Consider the following 23,851-nt stretch of genomic DNA (forward strand, 5'->3'; position numbering starts at 1 on the left):
GCACAAGTTCAAACACACCGCTGCAGCTTGTTACCACCAGGATCAAATTCCTTACAGATCGATCGAAGCTATTTGAGCAACTAACAGATTATCTGAAGTGGACTTGCTTGAACAGCTATGTCTCAATGGATCGTGTTCCCAGTAATCATATCAGATAATGATTTCCACTGTGAAACTGAGCTTAAAACTTGACGGGGACGTTTTTCATTCATTAACTTACAACAAGCATGCTAAATGGAAACAAAACATTCCTTAAAAAATGCCTGACACTGACTGGGGCAAGCTGGTGTCATCGGCCTGTTCCCTGGCCTTCCATTCTTTCTGAGAATGTCTGGGTAAAATATGAAGTTGGCATTTTATAAGTTTTTTTTTTTTTTTTTTTTTTTAATAATTTAAAAACGCGCTCTGCTATCAATGTAAAGGAGAGACCTCGTTATCTGTTTCGCGTCGTTCTCTCTGGCATAACCCCCCATCGAACCGCCTTTAAAGCTGTCTCTCATTCCCTAGCGCTCTCCCTGATGTGGGAGTCGTGTTAAGCGGGACTGGGGATTCTCGCACGCAGTCTCATATTCCTGGGCGCAGCGGGCTCCGGTTCTCGCAACTCACAGCATTACCCTCAGGTCTGCAAAGACAATAACAAATTCGTTTATAGACAGGTGTGCTGCGTTAGTTACTTAGTGTGGTCCACTGTCCCCTATAGTTCAACCTGGCAAAATAATACAAGGTCAAGTCAGTGTTACTTAGAAGTACAATCACAGAGGACATGCTTGGATTTTATTTACAGCGGTGTAATCAAACAGCGAGAAACGCCTTCCATAGCACTATCAACAAGGCGCAAAGTGTTTAAATTGTTGCAGAGGGGCACATGAATAAACGGTCTTGCCCTAAAAATAACCCCAACCTGCAACACGTGTGGTCTATCCATAGAGAAGTTTGGAAGCTGTGTACACCACCATTAAAATAAACAAACAAACACATAAATAAATACATAAAAGCGTGCCCCTTGCATGGCTTCAACGTCATTCTCTTTAAAACAGTATGTTATGAGGTGCGCTGATCCCCTCTATGTTTGACAAGCCCCAGTTTTAAAAGCTGCGTGCTGCTGGAATCACGTGTACCACGTCTCGTTCTGCACACAGACAAGTACTTAGAATGCCAGCCTACCGAGGAAACCATGGCAACAAGCAAGCGGCGAAGACCGTTTATACTCTCCATCTTCACACCTCCAGCTCCAACACTTTCACTTTCGTCTTCTTCTGTTTAAAGCACAGGCGCCGCATTAGCGAGGCTGACAGATTTACTAACACACTGCAGCTGCTTTAATTCAACACGGTACTGCAATTACATAAATCCGAGTCCTCTGACCATGCGCAAGAGTTGAATAAACAAAGCCCATCACAGTATCAATCAATCTTTATTTTATATAGTGCCTTCCATAGTGGAGCACCATCACAAAGTGCTTTATAAGATGCAATAACAACAAGAAAATCCACAATACTTCAAATACAGAAAAATGCATAATACATGATATACAGAAAATAAAACAAAAAACAAAAAACAATGGATGTACATTAAATACACTGGAAAGAGCAGAATACAGGATAGCAGCATAATACATGAAATAGTGCATTAAATACAGTGGAAAGAGCAGAATACATGATAGCAGCATAATACATGAAATAGTGCATTAAATACAGTGGAAAGAGCAGAATACATGATAGCAGCATAATACATGAAATAGTGCATTAAATACAGTGGAAAGAGCAGAATACATGATAGCAGCATAATACATGAAATAGTGCATTAAATACAGTGGAAAGAGCAGAATACATGATAGCAGCATAATACATGAAATAGTGCATTAAATACAGTGGAAAGAGCAGAATACATGATAGCAGCATAATACATGAAATAGTGCATTAAATACATTGGAAAGAGCAGAATACATGATAGCAGCATAATACATGAAATAGTGCATTAAATACATTGGAAAGTGCAGAATACAAGATAGCAGCAGAATACATGAAATAGTGCATTAAATACAGTGGAAAGAGCAGAATACATGATAGCAGCATAATACATGAAATAGTGCATTAAATACAGTGGAAAGTGCAGAATACATGATAGCAGCATAATACATGAAATAGTGCATTAAATACAGTGGAAAGAGCAGAATACATGATAGCAGCATAATACATGAAATAGTACATTAAATACAGTGGAAAGTGCAGAATACATGATAGCAGCATAATACATGAAATAGTGCATTAAATACAGTGGAAAGTGCAGAATACATGATAGCAGCATAATACATGAAATAGTGCATTAAATACAGTGGAAAGTGCAGAATACATGATAGCAGCATAATACATGAAATAGTGCATTAAATACAGTGGAAAGAGCAGAATACATGATAGCAGCATAATACATGAAATAGTGCATTAAATACAGTGGAAAGAGCAGAATACATGATAGCAGCATAATACATGAAATAGTGCATTAAATACAGTGGAAAGAGCAGAATACATGATAGCAGCATAATACATGAAATAGTGCATTAAATACAGTGGAAAGAGCAGAATACAGGATAGCAGCATAATACATGAAATAGTGCATTAAATACAGTGGAAAGAGCAGAATACATGATAGCAGCATAATACATGAAATAGTGCATTAAATACAGTGGAAAGAGCATAATACATGAAACAGTGCATCAAATACAGTGGAAAGAGCAGAATACATGATAGCAGCAGAATACATGAAATAGTGCATTAAATACAGTGGAAAGAGCAGAATACATGATAGCAGCATAATACATGAAATAGTGCATTAAATACAGTGGAAAGAGCAGAATACATGATAGCAGCATAATACATGAAATAGTGCATTAAATACAGTGGAAAGAGCAGAATACATGATAGCAGCATAATACATGAAATAGTGCATCAAATACAGTGGAAAGAATACAGCAGCATAATACATGAAATAGTGCATTAAATACAGTGGAAAGAGCAGAATACATGATAGCAGCATCAGTGGGCTGGAAGGCCGTCAAGGGCAGCCAGGGCAGAGCTGATCTGATTGCCTGCAAGGTCGATTTATTTATTTATTTATATATTTTATTTTTATTATTATTATTATTATTATTATTATTATTATTATTATTATTAGAAGGATATATTCTTCCAATGATACAGCGAAGTTTGTGCCAGAGATCTAGCACAGTGGAGTCAGTTTGTTGTCAGGCTAGTCCACAGTGTCATCCCTTAAGAGTTGTCTAATATGGCAATATAACGTGAATTATTAAAGAACCACAAAATTCCAAAGCACACGAACATTAAACATTTTTTTAAAGAGCAATCTCACATAGTTTTATTTTACTAACATAAAAAATTATTGAAGTAATATATATATAAACTAAACCATAACACTGCAAATATCGCAAAAGCACTGCTGTTGCATAATTGTTAAATAAGAATATTTTAGCATATACATGTAAACATAGTTTCGCATTTTTTTAATAAATATTATTATGTATTTCAATGCATGCAGTGATTTGTGGCAAGTTGCTGAGTTTTCATACTAAGGAAGCACATAAGCGCCTAACATGAACATAAGGGTCGTTTCTGAACGTGGCTCTTCGTTAAAGAGGGGCAAGGGGTTTTAATTAATTCCCGGCGCCGGAAGGCGGCCACACCCGGCAGCTCGCATGTCAAGGTGTGGGTGCTCTGGCCCGGCCCCTGGTTATTCAATGGGTGTGTGCTCTATTTTTAGCATGGGGCCGCGGTCACGTGACGGGGGGCGGACGGCGTCACGAATGTTGTCGGTGGAGGAGCTGCAAAGATGGAGGAGAGGGAACTGTGACGGTAAAATAATAATAATAATAAAATAATGCAGTAATAATATCTATATATACTATATGTTTATATACTGGAGCTTATAAAAGATTTTCTGTGTTTTGCCAACGCGAAAATCGCACGGTGAGCGAGAGGACTGAGAGCGTGTGTCAGGTAAGTACAGCTTTTGCTTTTTTTCTTCCATTCATCGTCGATTACGAAAAAAGGTAAACTGATATATATATATATATATATATATATATATATATATATATATAGTATATATATAGTATAGTGTGTGTGTGTATATAGATATAGGGTAGTGGGAAGCGCTGTGGTGAATATCAGGGGTTTGGCTACGTCAGCCACTGGGTTGCACTGGTGCCAGTTGAAGTAAATGTAACATTCATTTGCTTTTGTATCGGTAAGTGTAAGGAGTGGGCAGTACTGACTACACTCATCCATCGCATCGTTTTTGCAAAATATTTGATCTGTGCAGGAAGAAACATTTCATGAATGCAGAAGAGTATAGTTCGAAAGGATGTCCGCTTTGAAGGTAATTGCAAGATATGTAGTTTCATTAACTGTGAGTAACATTACTAATAGTAGTAGCAGGGTTTTGAGTTATAAACAACAACAAAAACAAAATTAACGATAATGATATTTCGTTTTGCGTTTGTTTTTAAAAATGTGCGTTTCATTTTTCAGCTTACATTCGTTCAAGGGAGTATTCTGTAGCATCGAATGTGTATTATAAGTGCTTCAATTGCATTGTGATTTTACCTCTAGATTTATCTATACAAGTACTGTTTAGTACCGTTGATTGCTGTGGTTTTACATTTCCTTTTTTTCCTTTGTGTAAGAGAGTCCGGCTAACCAGCATACAGTGTGTGTACTATAGAGAGGAAATGGGGTTTATAAATACTGTACGCGGTCTACACTCGGTTGCATACAGTTTATTTATACGTATAAGGGCGGCTGCTAAGAAGTACATAGTAATATCTATATGTGTATTAGTATCGTACGTTTTGGAGAATCGGGAAATCATCAGAACCGAAGTTGTAAATTACGTTGCATGCGTTTACTGTAGTTTGAGCTTTGTTTTGCGGAAGCTGTTATTTATAGGTTAGTGTTATTTACGCGGAGTTCGTTAGTGTGTGCTGTTTGATTCCAGTGGGAAAGGTCCAAGCAGAGAAACATTGTCTCAGCTTGCAGAATATTCCAGTAGGGTGGTAATTAATGTACAGCTAGAAAAAAACAAAACATCACTAACCCAAAAAAATGGGATTCATTGTGCGTGACTGTAGTACTGCCTAGTGAGTTTCTTTGGATAGACTGCAGTAGTTTGGTTTTCATTTACTTTGAGGACATGTTTCTTAAAGTGGCAGTCTTCTGACATTAACCTCAGCGGACCAAAAAAAGAAATAAAAAATGCACAGAACATATATAGAAAGTCTTTTACTTTTTGTGTTTACATGTTTTGGGTTAAACAAAAGCAAATGCATTGCTTGTGAAATGAGTATAAATATAAGATATAAGTAAATAATACAGTTCTAGATTGAGTCAAACCATGTGCTGGTTTTCATAATGTGATATTCATTGGGGGGGTTTACTGGAATTTGAACCCACGCCTTCAGAGGTGACAAACATGAGAAGCTGTTGAATCAGAAATTCTGTAGCCTGTTCTGGGGATCCCTCTGCAACATAAGGCAACCCCAATAATAAGGTTTGCTGCTTATCTCTCCAGAGTCCACACAAATCCAGGAAGCTGTTTCTTCAGCTCTTTCACTTTGAATGGCTTTTGGTAAAGTGTCTTCTCAATGGGTGCTGTATCAATTGTAACAGGGTTTCAATCAGCGTTGAGCTGTGGTCCAAACTAGTAAAGTTTTAGATGCGCAGTAGTACTGTATGTGTGGAAAGCAACTGTGTGCAGCGGGACTGCTTTTCAACTGACAGGATGCCAAATGAAGAGCTGTAAGCTATTTGTTGTGTGCAATAGACAGGATTGGATGGGAAAAAAAATATCTGATTGTCCCAACAAATTACTGCTGGGAGGGAAATAAGACCCTCATCCATTGCATACCAATTTGATCCATTCCTGGTTTTACTAAGTGTTTAATCAGACACACCTGAGGTTGTTGCCTATACCCGGGGCTGATCAAGCTCATATCAAAACCTGGAACTGCTGTGCAATAGAGCTGTATTTCCATCCCTGCATGGGTTGTCCTGAAACAAAACTGATGATCCGCAACACATAATCCCTTTTCAGCTCATAAAAAGATGGGAGTTGAGGACAGTGTCTAATTACTTCCATAGCTTGCTAGTACCAAAGGATTAACTTTTTGCATGGGAATTTATACTTGGCAAAAATGTAGACTGACCACCAGAAGCCTCCACGAGTTCTCATACCTGGCAAAACAATGGTATCTTTTTTCCATAGTGAATCAGTGCCTAGATTGTTTGGTGTCTATTTACTATATTTAAAACATTTAAAGTTCATTGCTGATGACATTTTTACCAAGAACTAGCTCATGTTTTAACTTTTGTTTTTGTCACGCTGCTGTAAAATAACTTTCAACATTGGGAGCCCTGATCAGTTGCAACAAGCCTTGGTCAAGGGTTGCAGCAAGCTTCTTAACCCATTTATAACCTCTCTTCTATACAGGGAAGGGTTTGGGCAGTTTGAATCTGCCCTTGCATGTCATTGGAATAATGCACCCAAAGTACTGTTGCAAATGTAGAAAACCGCTGGCTAAATGTTTTTAAATACCCTGGTATGCTAAACCCCATTACGAAGTGTGGTTGTGATTCTTCTTTCTTGTAGTTCCTTTATCAAGGCTTTGTCTGTGTTGACTCCTTTGTGTTACGGACGTGCGTTGATATTGGCAATCAATTTATTCCAGGAAAAGGGATAACTTTGTCCGAATTTGACAGGTTGAAATAGTGCAGGACTCGCACCCTTAGTCACACCCAGACGCATAATAAAAAATATCCGGATTTAGATTGGATGCAAGTTTGCTGCTTTTGGTCCCACTGGGTTTTCATTCCCCAGCGAGGAGGAATATCTAAACAGCAGGTGTCACTGACGGGCAGTTGTTACTGATTAAAAGAGCGTGCTGTACACCAGGCCCCAATTCGAGGACATTTTTAATTGGTGCATTAGGCAAAGTCTGGTTAAAGCTGGAAACTGAAGACCTCCTTATTTATGCACTGAGCAAGGATGGAAAAAGGAAAAAGCCTCAGGTCAGTCTTCTCAAACCTGCTGTCTGTATGTTTGCGATTTTTTACAAGCCTAGCTTGTGTCATGTCCTCTTCCAGAGGTTAAAGGCTAGTGCATTAATCCACTGTGCTGCCTAGACCACACGAGAGGATTTATGAATTCAGTCCGACAACATGCTGCTTAACATTGAGACTTATGAACGAGGTTCTGTATATAGTAGGCACACAGTGTGGCAATATCAAGTAGGATGTTGGAGTCATGAGAGTCATGTGTATTATTTTTCTTTTAGCTTCTGTAGGTCATTTTTTCATCCTAAACACCTCTTGTTTTTTTTCTTCCTTGTTAAACTTGATTTATGCGGGTGGTGATATAAGGCTGTTGAAGGCACCTCCTAAGAATCCTGATTTTACTGTACAAGGACATTGTGGGGAGAATGTGCTCTCTAGTCAAGCGCTTAGCCTGCTGGTTTCTGCATCGCCTGGCTTTCTGTTTTCCTGGCCTAGCCTTACTCTTAGCTTCCAGTATCTGATGAGTTCATAATCCTATACAATTTAGCTCATGCACTTTTAAGTCCCTTTTCTGAGTCTTTTAAAAGGCAGGGCATCAGATTGTTAAGCAAAGGCTGTTAATGTTACACAGAGAATTGTGGGAATCTGGAACCAACTCCCCTGTAATGTTGTTGAAGCTGACACCCTGGGATCCTTCAAGAAGCTGCTTGATGAGATTCTGGGATCAATAAGCTACTAACAAACCAAACAAGCAAGATGGGCCGAATGGCCTCCTCTCATTTGTAAACTTTCTGTTTTGTGCTTGACGTGTGTATTTATCTGTTTGTTTACTTAGAATAAACTGTATCCAGCACAGCAGCAACAAAACTCTACTCAACCTTTTAAAGGGAACAGCAAGAGATTATAGGGAAAATGTAACCTGACGGGTATTAATAGAAGAGGGGTTCTCTTTGTAAAGCATTCTGTTCCATGTGACTTGGCCAGGTTGTACAGGGTCCTCTAAGCAGTTTAAAGGCAAATTATAATAGAGGCAGGTTGAGTTTTACTTTTCCCATTTTTTCTTATTAATCTTTAGCACAACAACTTAGAAGCAGAAAGGCTCCTGCCCCTCAGGCAGTATTGAGCCGTGCTCATGGGGGCAAGGTGGATAAAAACATTCGCTTCAGTGGCAATCCAGTATCTTTTGTGAGCACCAGAATGCAGAGATGGAAATAAAACTCCTGTTGCATACTGTAGCAGTTTCGCTTATTCCAGGATTTAATACAAGCTGGGTTAGCCACGCTGTACAGGTAACAAGCGATAAACTCACAGATAAACCAGGAATGGATAAAACTGCTGTGCTATGAGGTTCTTATTTCCATCTCTGAAATACATCCCCCAAATGGTGTTGTCTACCTAGACTAGTACCCACCTGGATTTGGCACAGGTTAAATTCTTCCAGGCAAAAGAAGCATAACGCCTACAGCAAGGATGGTCCACAGTACTTGGTAATTAATGCATTGAGTTCGTTTCAAAATACACAATCATATTATTTCAAGAAAATAACACAAATACATGCCCAGGTTCATGACTAAAAACAAGAATCGTCCGAGTTTAATTCCATTTTCCGTTTTGCTTACCAGAATGCAGGGTTCCCTGTGAATGTATTTTTGAAGGCAACGTGAAGAGGAACTCTAGCCTTTGCTTTAGGTACCCTCATTGAGCACTGTGGCAGACACTGGCTGTATTACTGTTGGGTGCTGTTACAGATTGGTGAGACGACGTTCACAGTATGCTTTAGGACCAGCGGGGACTCATGTGAAAGGGCTGGTAGGCTAAGAATAGACTTTCCTCATGCTACACAGGAGGACCCTGGTGACAATGCTGCAGTTTCACTCCAGCCTTAGAGAGATTTGCCGTAGATTTCTTGACCGTTTTTTTTTTTTTAAATAAAAAGTTCCATAAAGGAGCCCTTGAGTACCGAGCTTGTTGTGCATCATGAGAACTCTATTAGGAAACACACAAGGGATCCAGCGGTCAGTACCCATTTAGCTGGATTAGAGGTTCCTTTACTAAAAGCACAGCATTGGGTGAGACCCAGACAAACTCCTCCAGCTACAACCAGTAATCAGGTACACACTGTGTGCCTGGGTAAGGTTTTTATGTTTGTGGAAAATTTGACGAGGCAAGGAAAATTATATATTACCCTTGAACTATTACAGTATCGCCCACAATAGTGGAGGCATATAGAAAATCTGTTGCACAGGTACTTCTCCTGTGCTGATGCTTCTAGTCATTAATCACAGTGGCGAGGGCATGCACAGGATGCTATAGCTTGCTTGTTTTCTTGTTGCAGTGAGACTTGCCTGCGCTCGTGCCGGAAGGGATGTCCGAGGCGGAAGACCCCCTATAGTGTGCCACACGCCAGCACGATTGGCTGAGTCTCGCACGCTCGCACCTCACCACCCCTTCAAGGTCTGCCGTAAATTTTTGGGATCTACAACTGCTCGCCACTTCGTCCATGAGCTCCCAGAATCATCCAGGTAAGGATCATTCTGCTTTCCAGTCTTTTAGAAGGGTTGGACAATAGCACCTGTCCTGACAGTAGAGTATAGCGTGAGTCTGCAATGGGTTTTAGTTGATGCACAAATGTAGTGTATGTACAGATTATGATTAAATACAAAAAAAGCAGAAAGGGCACAGAAGACACATCTATGGAGTAATGCTGTAAACAAACACCAAGGAGCAAAGATGACAAATTAAATGTATAATTCAACACTGCGGCTTTAAATCTGAGCTGTCTTTCCCACTGCCGGTCCTACCTTGTACCTAGGCATTGATGTTTGCCTATTTCCTCCCAAAAAGTAGCAATGAAGAAAACCGATTTTTAAAATATATATATATAATATATAATATATATTTTTTTGAAGTATATTTGTCCTCATTGGCAGATGTTTGATAGCGGAAGGCGGCACTTTTATTTTTGTTTAAGATCAATGAACGCAAAAGGCCGGAAGAGCTCTGTGGGCAGGGAGTAGAATAACGGTGATTAATAAGGTGATGAAGTAAAACCCAGTCATTACAATGAGCCTGGGTGCTTATCTCCTCTCTCTCTCTCTCTCTCTCTCTCTCTCTCCTCTCTCTCTCTCTCTCTCTCTCTCTCTCTCTCTGTCCACACAAACGAATGTGTTTATTGTTAGGTTCAGCTATGACCACAAAGACCTTTCTCCTTTGCTGACGTCTTTTAGTGTCACTGGGTACCGTGGCAACCCTGAGATTTAGTCTACGTTTGCGTCATCAGACAGTTGTCATTGAAAAAATTGTTTACATCAGTGTTTAATTTTGGGGCTGGGGGGCTGAGCACATGATGTTTTTCTGAGAGTCTGTCTTCGCATGTGTCTGTTGCAGTGTGATACGGAATTCTGCTTGGCCTGTAGAAGAATCACCTACCGTAATTCTTGCTGTAGTTTTTTAATTATAATTTGAGGTGGTGTTGTGAGATGGGCTTCTATCCTCTATCGCATTTTCTTGCTTACTAATTTCCATGCCTGCACATCTCCCAAGTCAGCTTTGTGCTTTAATCCATACTGGCTCGTATAGACTCTTAACCCTACAAGACTATTGTCCCCCGTCCCCCCTTTTCAGCACTTAAGTCGTCTGATGGCATCCTGAAAGGATTAATTTTTTTGTGATTTTGTAGAATATACCTGCTTGCAGAAACTGCGACACCTGCTCAGAGGCTCTCTGTCCCAATGATTGCACTGCAGAGGAGAGATGGGTGCTGCTACAGAAACAGTGCAAGCACCTTGACACTCACACTGCATGCAGAACACTGAGTGGCACATCCAGTTAAAGCGCTGCCGCTGGGTGCACAGGGTGAGTCACACAGCTTGGACGGCGCCAGGTCGCATCCAGGCTGTGCAAAGAGGTACAACTTTGCTGCGGACGCCGAGGGGGTGTCGCGTTGGCTCTGATGCTTCTGGGATGGGGGGTGGGAAAGCGGCAGGGATTGTTTCTACTCGTCACGTAACGGAGAACCCCACTGGCCAGACACAGAGCACATTCAGAGTGGATAAGAAAGCGGGCTGATCTCTGTTCTCCGGAATCGGTAGCCCCGCTCACCTCTGCTCTGGAATACTTGGCTTAAAAGCAATTCTGGCTTGAGGCTTGTGAAATCGGAGGACGCTCACACGCCCTCAGAGCGTCTGTGCTGTGTGGGGACTCACTGTGGTGAGGAGAAAAGGAAATATAATTGGACATTCCAAATTGGGGGAAAATAAATCAAAATAATGCCGGTGCCATAGGTGTTAAGTGATATAAATTTGCCTGGTGGCAAAACTATTTAATTCAGACATAAATAACTAAAGCCAACCTGGACATTGTTATTCTTATTTTTTTTTCTTTTTATTTCTTTTAGTCAAAAACAAAACATTTAAAATAATGGGCGGCAATCATCTTGGTGAACTGGGTTCAACATTATTCGCTTCACACAGGCAGCGGAAACCACTCTCTGTTTTTATTAATACACCCCACCCAATGTCGTGTTTCGATCTCAGGAGAGTTCAGATAGTGGAATGTTTAGCAAGCTAGAAGAAATGATCAAAGTGCAGCTGTGCGGTGGGGTGTTAAAACAGAAAGTACTGCCCATGGAGAGTGTGTGTTACTGCAGTACATCCGTTAAGTGTAATGCATGTGGGCTGGCAATGGCCTTTAATTAAGAGACATGGCATCCTTTTATATCCATAGGTGATGGATGAGAGCCTGGATTATTTATAATAATAAAAATAAATCTGTCGGGGCATAAAACTGCTATTGGAGTTGAGCTGAGCATGAGTCACTTCTGCGTTCTATTTCTGGAAAGTGAAATTGTGTGTGCCTTGCTTGTTGCTTGCATGTTTGTGTGTGGGGGGGCCTAGTCTAGTGCTCATACTGAAATTCTTGAAGGTCTCGCTTTGATTGGGAAGAATGAAAACACTTGCGAATGTGAAAATCTATTTCAGGAACGGTGCGCAGTGTGTCTCTTTTGCCCCCCTGAAGTGTAATAAAATTCTGAAATAATTATATTCAGGCATAAAATTCATTTTCCCTACTGTGTTATTTTTATTGCACGGTATATGGAAAACCTGGCAAAACGTTTATAATAAATTGCAGTTCATGTGAATAAGGATTGGATTTGTAAATGAATAGGTGTTAGGCTAGAATATGTTGTTGTTGTGTTATCCTTGGTGACAGTGGTACGGTTGACACGTAAGCGAATACATCTCCCAATACCTCCACAGCAAAATCTATTAAACCATAAAATTAGTAAACGTTGTATTTTAAAAAATGTCTCCTGAAGATAAACTTCTACATGCAGAAGAATGAAGTCCTTTGACTGAGGCAGTACGTTCTTTTTGAAGGAACCATGGCATTGTGACAGCTTAAATTCACGAAAGGGGGAAGGGCGTTTCTGGAGAAAGGGTAGGAAAGATAATGCATGGCTTGCACGCAAGTGACAATTTGTAGGTATTTAAAAAAAACTGTTCACACATACTGTAGCTTTGAACAGAAGCCATTCTGAGGTGAGGTTAGAATATGGATGAAGCTGTTATCGTCAATAGTAGCTTGCTGTACTAACCGTTGTTGCTAGGTGTGTGCAAGAGTGAACGTTTCCACTTTTGGGTTAAATCCATGGCGCCCCAGCCTTCTCTCTGTCTGCCTGTCCTGATTTACTCCTTGAAGCAGTGCTGGTATTTATAGAACGGTGTCATCTGTTTTTGTTACTGTGGGTTCCCTAGAAGAGCAGGCAAAGTTACCCTCTCAGAAACCATAAAAAAAAAAGAGTATTTATAGCCCATGCCCATTTTTTAACAATAGGTAAATGTGTCTGTTTTCAGCTATTGAAAAGTTTATTGACTCCACGACATGCTGAATCATTCTGACACTAAGTGTTGATTCCTGGGTAATTCCATAGTTTCTTTGTGAGAACCTTTGTTGGCTTACTAGTTTGTCTGGGTTTCCTGTTGATAATGTAGTTTCAACTGCAGCCACAGAAAGCTCCCGCTTTCATCGAAGCCTGCTGGCCACTCTGTCACTGACAAGCCACTGTGTTTAAAATCGACTGGGAAAACTTGTAGAGCTGGCATCTTCAACACCCAGTTAAAATGTGTAGAAGCTATTTCTGAAACCTTACAGATTATTTCTGAAACCTTACAGATTATTTCTGAAACCTTAGAGTGCTGCAACAAAAATGGGCTCGGAACAGGCAAGACGTGGCAGCGGCTGGCTCGGTTTCCTGGTGTGGAACTGGCACTTCTAAAGGGACTTCTTGCGGCTGAGTCCTTGACATTAACTGGGAGAGTTCAGCCAGGCAAAACAAGCCCTGGCCTCTCACCCGATGTCCTGGGGCTATAAATACATCCACCCCACGTCAACAACAGAAGTACATCCACCTATAAATAACTTTAAGGGTGTTGAAACACCAGTGCGCTTGTAGTTAATAGCTGTGTAACATCACGTTTGCCCACTTTTTTTTTTTTTAGTAACTGATATGAAAGAAACAAGGGTAGAAAAGTAACAAATAAGTTGCGATTGACCTTTTTTTTTTTTTTTTTTTCTTTTTTGCACACTGAGTGTTTCATAGCTGCAGAAATTGTACAGACTTTAACCAACATTCCACATAGTGCTTCTATTGTAGGGTTGGGAACATAAGAGCTTGTGAATCGCAATACTTTATTGCACTATTTTTACACTGTGCTTTCACAATGTGGATATTCATTTGTGTAACACATGCATCTTGGCAGTTGTACCTGCTTGAAGGCTCTATCCTTCATTCATCTAGGTTCTTCCAAAACATTTTTAAGCTGTTCAGGTTAGTAATACACAACCCTAAGTCTGGTTGCAACGCAACCATTTAAACATTAGTGAAAGATTTAGTCCCTAAGCTTTTAAAATCCATGCACCTTTGATCAGGTTCAGTACAGTTTTCACAAGCCCTCTTCACTTAATACCTGCAGACCAGCATGGAGATGTTTCAGAGCCCCATGATGCTCTTGGTGATTAAACCCCGTCCCACTCTCTTACAAGGAAAGCAGGACGGCGCAGCATGTTTTATTTGGAGTTTTGAACTGAAAAAGAGACTTTAGGGACAGTAAAGAGTGCTGATTTTCAGAAACAACGGCCAAACAAAACCAGTGTTGAGGTTCTCCCTCTGGTCCATGTAGGAAAACTCCCAGCTCTCTGTGGGGAAAAAAAATATGGATGACGTCTGTCTCCTGGGCTATTATCCAGAACCTTTTCAAAGGTTTAAAAACTTTTCAGAAAAGGTGCTGGCACTTTATCACTTTCCATTTTTCTTCCGTGGAGCCGTTCTCTCTGTTAAGCAGGGACCTGAAGTTGGGTTCTATTATAATATCACTGTCCCCTCAATTATCGGATTATGCTGACAGACTCCTAATGCCCAGATAAGATTTCCTCCCCTTTTGTCTCATTAACTTGAATGTTATTTGTAGTATTGCTCATACAGATTAGCGTCTGCCTCAGTTACATCACACTGGTCACTCTGAATAGCACTGGGGTAATGAATGCTGATCCAAAGTTTTGCAGGCATGGATACCACTGTATTATTTTTGGGATGTCTTCGCTAACCCTTGTCAGACACTTAATTGATTTGGGGAAGTAGTTCCCTTTTTAGCTGGGGATAGGTAAAAACGATGCTGGAAATAAATCAGCATGGACAATCTGTGACTATATTAAGAGGTGCTGTGGAGTTCTTTCAATTTGGAGCCAGAATTTCCTTCTTTCAGTTCCCATATAAAGAGTGTTGGATCATTCTACCTCTGTTCCTAATAGTTAACACCTAACTAAACCAGTGAAACACTTTGACGATCCATCTGCTGTCACACTGTAGGGGGGCTGTTGGTATGGGAGTGGGAACACAGTGCAGTATTGCAAGTGCCGTCCTTGAAGAATCTGTCCGTCTCTGTCACACTGTTGGTATGGGAGTGGGAACACAGTGTAGTATTGCAAGTGCTGTCCTTGAAGAATTACGTACACTAAACCCACATTAAAAAAAATAGAATGGAATGAATTTTGTTTCATCTTTTCTTATTCACAAGGGAAATAAAGGTCAAGGGTGTTTTCCCTTTCTGTTTTTAGATCTCTAAAACGCAGCTATGCTGAAGTTTTTGTTTTTCATTGGTAACTGAGCTTCAACTGTTAGTTGATAGAGTCGCAGAGTTACCTTGTGCCTCAGTTATCTTTTAATTTGGGATCTGTACCCAACATCTCCTGGCACCCAGTCCTTCACTTTTAACTGCTATTGATCTTGTTTTTTTGTTTGTTTTTAAACACCTTCCGTGGCGGACGTTACAAACAGCTGTACGATAAAAACACCGTTTCCATTTCTGGAATGAAAACGCTGGATACTGAGGGTATGGGCTGTATGAAAGCACAGGCAGTGAAGAGTGAATACAGCTCTGGCTAAAGGCTTTGCCTCACCTAGAGTTTTAGGATTGAGACATTTAAAAAAAAAAAAAAAAAAAAAAAAAAACTATATATAATTTATATCTTATTTATTATTATTATGTAATTATTGTTATTAGCAGACACCCTGGGGGGACTTACAATTGTTACAAAATATCACATTACAAAGTATCACATTTCAGAATATCATATTATATAAGTAACAAAAAGATTAAATTCAAATAAGAGCAAAAAATAGAGAATACAGTAAATAATTACATGTAAGAGTGGGATCGACCAAGAGCAGTTAACTTATATTAAAAAATATTTGTTTACACAAGTAAAGTCCAGTATGAGCAAGTAATAAGTACGATGAGTTGATGAGAATGATTACAAGAAGAGCAATTACAACAAAAGTGTACAGATACACAGAAAGAAGGGTGAGGGTGGGTGTGTGGAAAGCTGGACTGTTTCTATTGTAAGAGCTTGTCTTTTCATGAGCTCTGCTTGGGGAGAAGCAACAACCTTTTCAGTGCATTTTAGTGCCTCTCGTTCCTCTCTGGCTCACAGGTGGTTAAAACACAGTAGCGGGTGTGGGAACGGCTCTGTTGATTGGTCCCTGGTGCTTGCATGAGCAATCCTTAAACCCCCCCAAAGCGTGCGTGCACTATTGATAGCTGGCCCCTCATCTCTTGCAATGCTATTTGCAGCCACTTCAGCTTGCAGAGGCCCAGTCTGTTTGTAAACTCACCAGCCTCTGTGCCCTACAGTACAGCAGACACATGGTGTACAAAGCAGGGGGGATTGGGGGGTGGGTGGGATCAGCTTCCAGTTGGCTTTCGTTTCCCTTTCTATTTAGTTTTTCTTGCCCCTCTGTTTGGATTATGTTGGTGCTGCTAATAACAAGGACTCCGTTGCTGTGAGTTTTCAAACACCTCAGCAATGCTTAAACCTTGAGTGGTTCCTTCTACAAGCAACTAGCAGTCCCTGTACCGAGTGACTCGTTGCAGGGATGCAGGCTCTACTCTCCCATGTCCTTTGCTGGTTTTGCCTTTTTAAATGGTCTTTGTTTTGTTGTTGTTGAAATAAGCAGGTGAAGGAAGTTGGAAGTGGTGACAGTATGTTGTAGCATTAAGAATAGTTCTGGTGTGGATATCCAAACTTTTTCCATCTGAAAATGAACTTGTCTTTGAATTTTAACCTCTGGAAGCAACTCTTTCTTCAGATTAGTGCAGTGGAGAAATAGTATTGTGTTTCTTTGCCATTTTTAAGGGAGCAGGGACGTCGCTTTTGAAGTTCAATGACTGTTTGTAGTACTGCAACTCTCTACCCTCCTTTCCTGTCATCGACAAACTACAGCGACACTTTTAAAGGACTTTGTCACATGCTTTCCTTCTGTTGCGATGATACTTTGGATTAGTTTATAGTTAAACATCAACAGATGTTTTTTTTTCTTTTTTTTCTGTTAATAAATGCATATACTGCGTTGGAGTCCGGTTTGTGTTCTCATCCAGAAAAAAAAGGCCAGCTCTTAGCTGAGCTTACTGATCTGTTTTTCTTTTTTTTTTTTTTTTTTTTTTTTTTTTTTGATGGTCCATTTTTTTTTGAAAATCTCTCCTGATCCTTGGATTAGTTGGGCATGCTTTTGAACCCCAAAGTGCTGGGGCTGTCAGCAATGCTACAGACTATTTACGAGACCGAATCCTGTTCTTCCTCAGACAGCGTGAGCAGCAGGGAGCAACCTCTGGAGCTGCTGTCCAGTAACCGGATTCACGCCATCCCCACCTCTGGTGAGTAGCGGTAGCTCTTTTGATCAGGGCCCCTGCCTTGCCTTGGTGCTGCAGAACTTTATTTGCAAAGCGGCTGGCTACAGCTGGTGGTAAAGTCGAGTGATTGCTTGAGATCCATTAGGCCACAATACCAGAGGCAATTGAGCAGACTGTTGTTGTTTTTTACTATAACAAGCACCGGGTTGCTGTCTCCATGACTGCTGTTCACTCGGGTGCCACCTGAGCTTTTAGTGGAGAGCTTTTCATTTTCCCAGAGCCAGTGTTGCTAGATTAGCATCATTTGACTTTGACTGTGGATGTACTGTTAAGTATGTACTATGTGTAGCATTGCAGCTTGCAGATGTAAACATTTACACAACAAGGTAGGGTCTGTGTAGAGCATTGTGTCATTCCAGTATACAGGATGATCCTTAGTAGCACATTCTCTTCAGCGTCATAGCATCTTCGTGTGCCTGGTAAAGGATGCAGCGTAGTTGTGTGGGCTCGTTTCCGAAGCTAGTGTGCTGTTCGTAAAGGAGTAAGGGTGAGAGGCTGGGGCCCTAGATCACCACAAAGAGCATCATGAACCTCAGCTGGAAAATTATGGCAGTGTCTGCTATTTTTTTGCCTCCCCATGTTATCTTACTGTGCGGATTCAGAAAAGAGCAGAATCTGCATAATTCAAAGACTTTAAAGTAGAGCATTAAAAATGTATTTGATTGTTATTTTTGGAGGCCCTTGGCACTGAAGTCCTACTTTTTGTTTTCTTAACAGTAAAGGAACAGCAGAAACACTGGCAATGTGAGCTGACCTGCTAGCAAGCATTATTTCCCTTCATGCCTTTGTTGTGGTTGCAGAAAGACCTTGTGCCGTGTTCTGTACAATTTTCTTCATTGATACAATTTCCAGGCTGTATTTAATAATAATAATAATAATAATAATAATAATAATAATAATAATAATAATAATAAATAATAATAATATAATAAAATAAAAAAAAACCACCTTGCGAAAAGCCCCGAATTTATGTGATCTCAGTAAATGGTCTGTAATGACGTCAAAGAAAAAAGTGTTTTGAAAGGCTTTTGTTACTTCACAGAAGAAACCAAACATGTAACCCTTTAAGCCCTGCACTTACTTTCTCTAGTTTGTCTGATATGGCTCAGGTGCAGCTTAGTTCAAAGTACAACCTAGAATGGTTCAAACTGTAACATTTAACCAAATACCTACAGTTTATTTTTTAACTTCTGTCCATACCTAACCAAACCACAACACACGGTATGCTGTGCATTTCTTATGTCTGTTTGATATTCTGCTGCAGAAAGCAGCTTTTGAGAACGGCAGCCCCAATCCTTGTGTTCATCAGAAACAGGAATTGCAGGAGTGGTAATTATTGTGGGCCTTTGGGGGTGGGTGGGGGTCGAAGGGTGCAGGCATAACAAAAACAAACACACACAGGCATATCTTTACTGGGGGGGGGTGTAGCTAGCAGCCTCGGGCCTTGACAGAGTGTACCAAAGTGATCACGGGGAACATTCATGGATTTATTTATGTTTTTTAGGCTGTCTGCCTTGAAAATAGACTTCTCCCCTCCTGCCTGCTAGTACTGGCTCTCTATCTGTTCCTGAGTTCCTACAATCTCTGTGGCTCCTGTTTACTGCAATCTTGGCGACCCTCCTGTGATGGGACAAGAATATCAGTCTCAGAATGGAGGGGGGAGGGGGTTGAATATTTTTGAACAAGGGGAAATCTAAGCCCCTTGAAGTTGCCTCCTTTTTAAAACCTCCTCAGGGGTATGTTTTAACACCTGAGCATTGTCTCCAGTTTCTGCTAGGTATTGTCACAAACCTAATCCCTCAAGCCACTTTGCATTCAATGCTGTTTCTCTGTCAGTCTCTAATAGCTCTGTCTGTGTGTGTGTGTGTGGAAATTAGGGGTGACGCTTCCATGGTTACGGCAGTGTGTCATCAGGTTGTAGTTCCCTGGTTTTATTTCCAGTTTCTACAGAACCGATAACAAAGAGGCTAATGTAAATTAACCCATGTTCCTAACTGGCAGGAAAATAAGCACTTAGCTTGAGCCTGGAGCAAATTGTCACTTGTCGCTGTACAAGAAAGAACTCTCACTATAAATTTGTCAATGAGTCTTTGTTGTCCAGCCAGCTACACTACTCAAAAAATGAGGGAGATGTGTATTTTAAACATATGTACAGGCACTCATTGATGTACTCATTCCATTACTCCTAATGAATCACATGCGTGTAATGCTGTCCGTGGTGATGGGACTCTGTGTTGATACATCAGGGCAGGCTTGACAATTGGGAATACCTTTCTCAGCTTAAACTGTAAGGTCAGAACATTAAGGAGAGCAGTGTATAAAAGAATGTGGACAGAGCGTTGGGTACACTGATATGTTCTGTAGAACACGCTGCTCTGTGTCTGGGCTGGTTTTCTGTAACCTGTGAATTGCAGTTGCCATCTATCGCAAACAGACCTGGCGACAGATTTTTAAAATGAATTGATATTTTGAATCATCCAATGCTGGCAATGTAGCCTCTTGACACCTTTTTATTAAGATACTCAGATTAGGTAAGATATTAATTAAGGTCTTATTTTAGAAAGAGTTTAGAAAAGCTTGCAAGATGTCTGTTTGTGCAAACAGAGCCTGCACCCTTCATGCATGAGGAAGGGAGATCATATCAGTGCTAGAAAGCCAATGGTGGTTAAATGTGATATGTAACTAGTTATTAGTTGGGCCGCCATTTACTATTATTAGCAACATCAGAGGTTGTGCAGTGGTGGCTGATGAGTGTTTTCCATTACATCTCTTCATTTATGTTTAGAATCACATTGTTGATACCATGTGGGCGGTCTTGAGTTCATACATCCCACTTTTTGTTCCGTTTATCTGAAAAACTTTATTTGCTTTATATTAAAAAAAACAAACAAAAAAAAACCACGTTGCTTAAAGTATTAGTTATGAGTGTAAAATTCTGCTGGATGTTGGGGACGGGGAGGACGTGTCTGTCCTATACTTTTGTCCATCTGTCTGTCACACTTTTTGGAGGTGTATCTCTCTCTGTCTCTGTCCATCTGTCTGTCTGATCTTGGACCCCCAGTGGAAATGCATGCTGATACTATAAATAATTATCAAACCATAAGGGATTTTGCACCTTTTGAGAAAAAAATCTAATTGCAGACTATTCTGTTATTCAGATAACCAACTACTGTGCTAAAAGAATTTCCCGAGCTACTCAAGGGAGGGTAACTACCACAGTGCACAGCAGACACAGAGTGGAAAGCCAAGGCAGGATACCTCGGGGGCAGTTTCTGAGCTACAGAGGAGTATCCCATTAATTTTCCTTGACAGTCCAAATGCGAAGCTGTGGTGTTTTTCATCCCTAGGTGCTCGTTAAAAACGGGGGGAAGCCTCAGTCTCGGGACAGCCTGTCGCAAAGCAGCTGGAGGGCGGCTGTGTATTGTCACAACGTTTGGCACCTTTGGGAGAATATGGCAAGATGAAAACATGTCACCTCCCAGGAGATGCCGGCAAATGAAATAGAAAAACCAGAGAAGACCTACTTAATGCTTTCTTTCTTTTCTTGAAGCCTGACTGAAAAAGATCAAAGATCTGTTTGTACACTCCACGAAAAGAAAGGGAGTGCGAGCCAGGGAGGGACATAAAGCAGAACTAGAATTTGAGAACGGTTTAAGTGCGAAGGGCAACTTGGAGACCTAGTAATCCACGTACATCTCATGGCTTTCGAATTCTGTTTAGTATGTTGCGTTTCCAAGTATGGGGTTATTGTGATGATGAAAAAAAAAAAAATCTCTGTAAATTTTACTGTATGCATTATTTTATTTTGTACCATCTTGGCTTCATAGTTGAGTCTAATTTCATATGTAAATTCAATTTTGTTTTCATTGCTTACAGTATGACAGTGTGCCTTCATAAAATAAAAAAATGTGTTCATGCCAAATTAATACCTGTATAGTGGTAACAAACTCTCTCGGGCACTGAGTTAAGTAACATAGTCGTGTCTATCTGCCCCGTGCAGCAGTCAGCTGGAGGGCGGGGTTCATTCTTCAGCCTCCCTCTGTCGAACATCCCATGCTTGTTTTTTTTTTTTTATAACTTTTGAATGCAACCCCAAAGGAGTTATGTCTTTAAAAGCATAGAAATGCCTGTAACTCCTAAATCTTTGTGCTATTTCCAGCATCTCTCTTATTGAGCCAGCAAAGCTTGAACTCCTTAGAAAGTGTTCCAGATCTCATAAATATATTCTCACCGTTGCAGCGTTACTGCAGGTCAGTGGTGTTGAAGATGACCTCTAATCTATATATATATATTTCTACTGGAGATCTATATATTATATATTATTATATATATATTATATATATATTCATATATATTATATATCTATATATATATCTATATATATATAATAATAAATACTGTTTTTAAATAGAAGTAACAATGTTTTTCTGGGTGCATGTGATTTAGTAATCAACCACACTGAAATATCTGCCACCTCATTGCATGGGATTTAATAAAAAATACATAGCTTGTCTGTTTTAAGGTGTTTGGTCAATGACCACTGTTTAGAAGAGGATTGAGGATACTTTGAGGATTTATTTTCCTTCCTTCCTTTCTTTCTTCCATGAGTATGCCATGATAGCCCAGGCTTCAAAATCAAATGTTTCTACTTCTTACAAGCAACCCTCTGTCTGCCTACCACCTACTTTTCATTGTTCTTGCACAGGAAGTGATCAGGTACCAGGAAGCTGCAGCAACTTCTAAATCTATAGGCTTTGTCTTTTGAAATATCCAGAAATGAACCCGAAGTCTAGAAAAGAGTGACCAGTGCAGACGTTACTAGTGCTTTTAATGGAAGAGCATTGCAGTCTGCAGCCAGATTTGATGCTGGATTTGTACAGCTAGCTCTTCTAACAAGAACTGGGTGAATCTCTCGGTCCGTTGTTGTTTTTTTTCTTTTGTGTTCAACCCCTAATACTGCTCCCTCATTCTGTGCACACTCTGATTTCTGTTCCTGTCGGCTGAATGAATCCCTTCACTTTTGTGCCTCGGAACGAGTCGGCAGGATCTCTGTAGAGGCTGCTGGAGCTTGTAGTCTGACAGGCCAGTGACACCATATACTCCAATCTTTCAGTGCAGTCTTGAAAGTAAAACTCGGAGCACAAACCATGGCTTGTCTGTGAACCCCTGTCTTTTATATTTCCATACAAGTAGCTGGATCGTATGAGCAGTTCAGGTTTACAGCAAGAGGAGATCATTCATACAGCTAAGTTTACCATTGCGGTGATGTAAACAAACTGGACTGTCAATAGTGTCTGATTGTATATGCTCACTAGATGTGGAGTGTAGATGATTGCAGACTTCAAGTGATGTGTTATTATTTTTGAATGTATGCTGTGGTACAATACAAGAACAAAAAATACTGCCAAACTGGTCTTTTACAAGGGATAATTAACGGAGGGTTTGAGTTTTACTGTGCCTTGACAGAGGAGATATTTTATCATCTTAGTCAGGGGATTCACAGATTAGTTGATATCTGACCTACTGATACACTTCGGTCCCGGGTTCTCGGCCAGTAAAAACAAAACAGTAAACAAATGGGACCCTGCTAGGCTTACAGCTCTGGGCCTCTGTGCAGTAACTCCTTGATCGTTGATCACGGATAGAAAAATGGATTCAAACATGCATGGAAGTGCGATATGCACAGTATTTTAGAGACTTAGAAAATTATCTATTTTCCGCAAACATAACTTTTTTTTTTGCATTGTAAGTTGTACATTTTAGAAATACTAAAAGAAAATGTGTTATGTTCATTAGAAAGTGTTTGGTCTTTTATTATTGTTATTAACATGTGCACATGTTCCATTGCTGGTTCCTGAAGCACCTGCCTGGACTGTGCAAAGGCAGAGATGGCAATTTCCCCAACATTACCCAGTTTTGATTAGAAGAGCGCACTTCAAGTGAAGCGCTGTAGGAAGAACCCTTGTCGTTCTGCTCCGATGCCAGCTGACCAAAAAAAATAAAATAAAATAGTAGTGGCAATGTCAGCTTTTCTACTATTGCGATCCAGCTGAATTAACCCATTGACTATTTAAGCATCATTTTGTCCATGGCATCTCATGAGTTATACTCTCCAGCTTATCTGATGACCAAGTTGGAACAGTAAAATATCTTCTAACACAAGCCCTTGTATTGTCCCTGGGCACACTATCTTACTTTGTGCTACTTGTGAAGGACAACACAAATTCTTTCACAGATCCAGATAATGAGGAATCTAGTGACTTGGTATAACACACCGTCCTTGCTGATACCACTCTGTTCGTTCTGGGAAGGTCAGCCACATCTTTTTAATTACATTTTCTTGTGCTTTCTTTTCTCCTTGTTGTCGCGTTTTGTCTCTAGTAGTAAAAGGGGGAGGAGATAGCTGTGTGAGGTCAGATACGGATCTTCTAATTTTGCAATTCACGTGCCAGAAGCGAACCAAGGCTAGACTGAGCCAGCTGCTGCAACTTGATCGGGGTTGTCTTTGAAATATCTGCGGATTTCAGATCGAAGTACAAA

The 23,851-nt window shown here is 40.3% G+C and overlaps 1 protein-coding gene across 6 annotated transcripts in view; it reads left to right on the forward strand.

The window, feature by feature from the left end:
* The first annotated feature begins 3,966 nt into the window (after positions 1-3,966).
* The window catches only part of LOC121324493 (histone deacetylase 5-like), a 46,927-nt gene continuing 27,042 nt past the window's right edge, over positions 3,967-23,851 (forward strand). For 2 of the 6 annotated variants that reach the window (XM_041266453.1, XM_041266454.1), the window contains exon 1: positions 17,085-17,275. In XM_041266453.1, the coding sequence (XP_041122387.1) occupies positions 17,125-17,275 (151 nt within the window). In that variant the 5' untranslated portion in view covers positions 17,085-17,124. Of the gene's footprint in view, positions 4,011-4,291; positions 4,393-9,399; positions 9,587-10,743; positions 10,920-17,084; positions 17,276-23,851 lie in introns of those variants that run through there. The other 4 variants (XM_041266455.1, XM_041266458.1, XM_041266456.1 and 1 more) reach the window with 4 other exon arrangements.

This window comes from Polyodon spathula, chromosome 12 (assembly GCF_017654505.1).
Source record: "Polyodon spathula isolate WHYD16114869_AA chromosome 12, ASM1765450v1, whole genome shotgun sequence".
NCBI lineage: Eukaryota > Metazoa > Chordata > Actinopteri > Acipenseriformes > Polyodontidae > Polyodon > Polyodon spathula.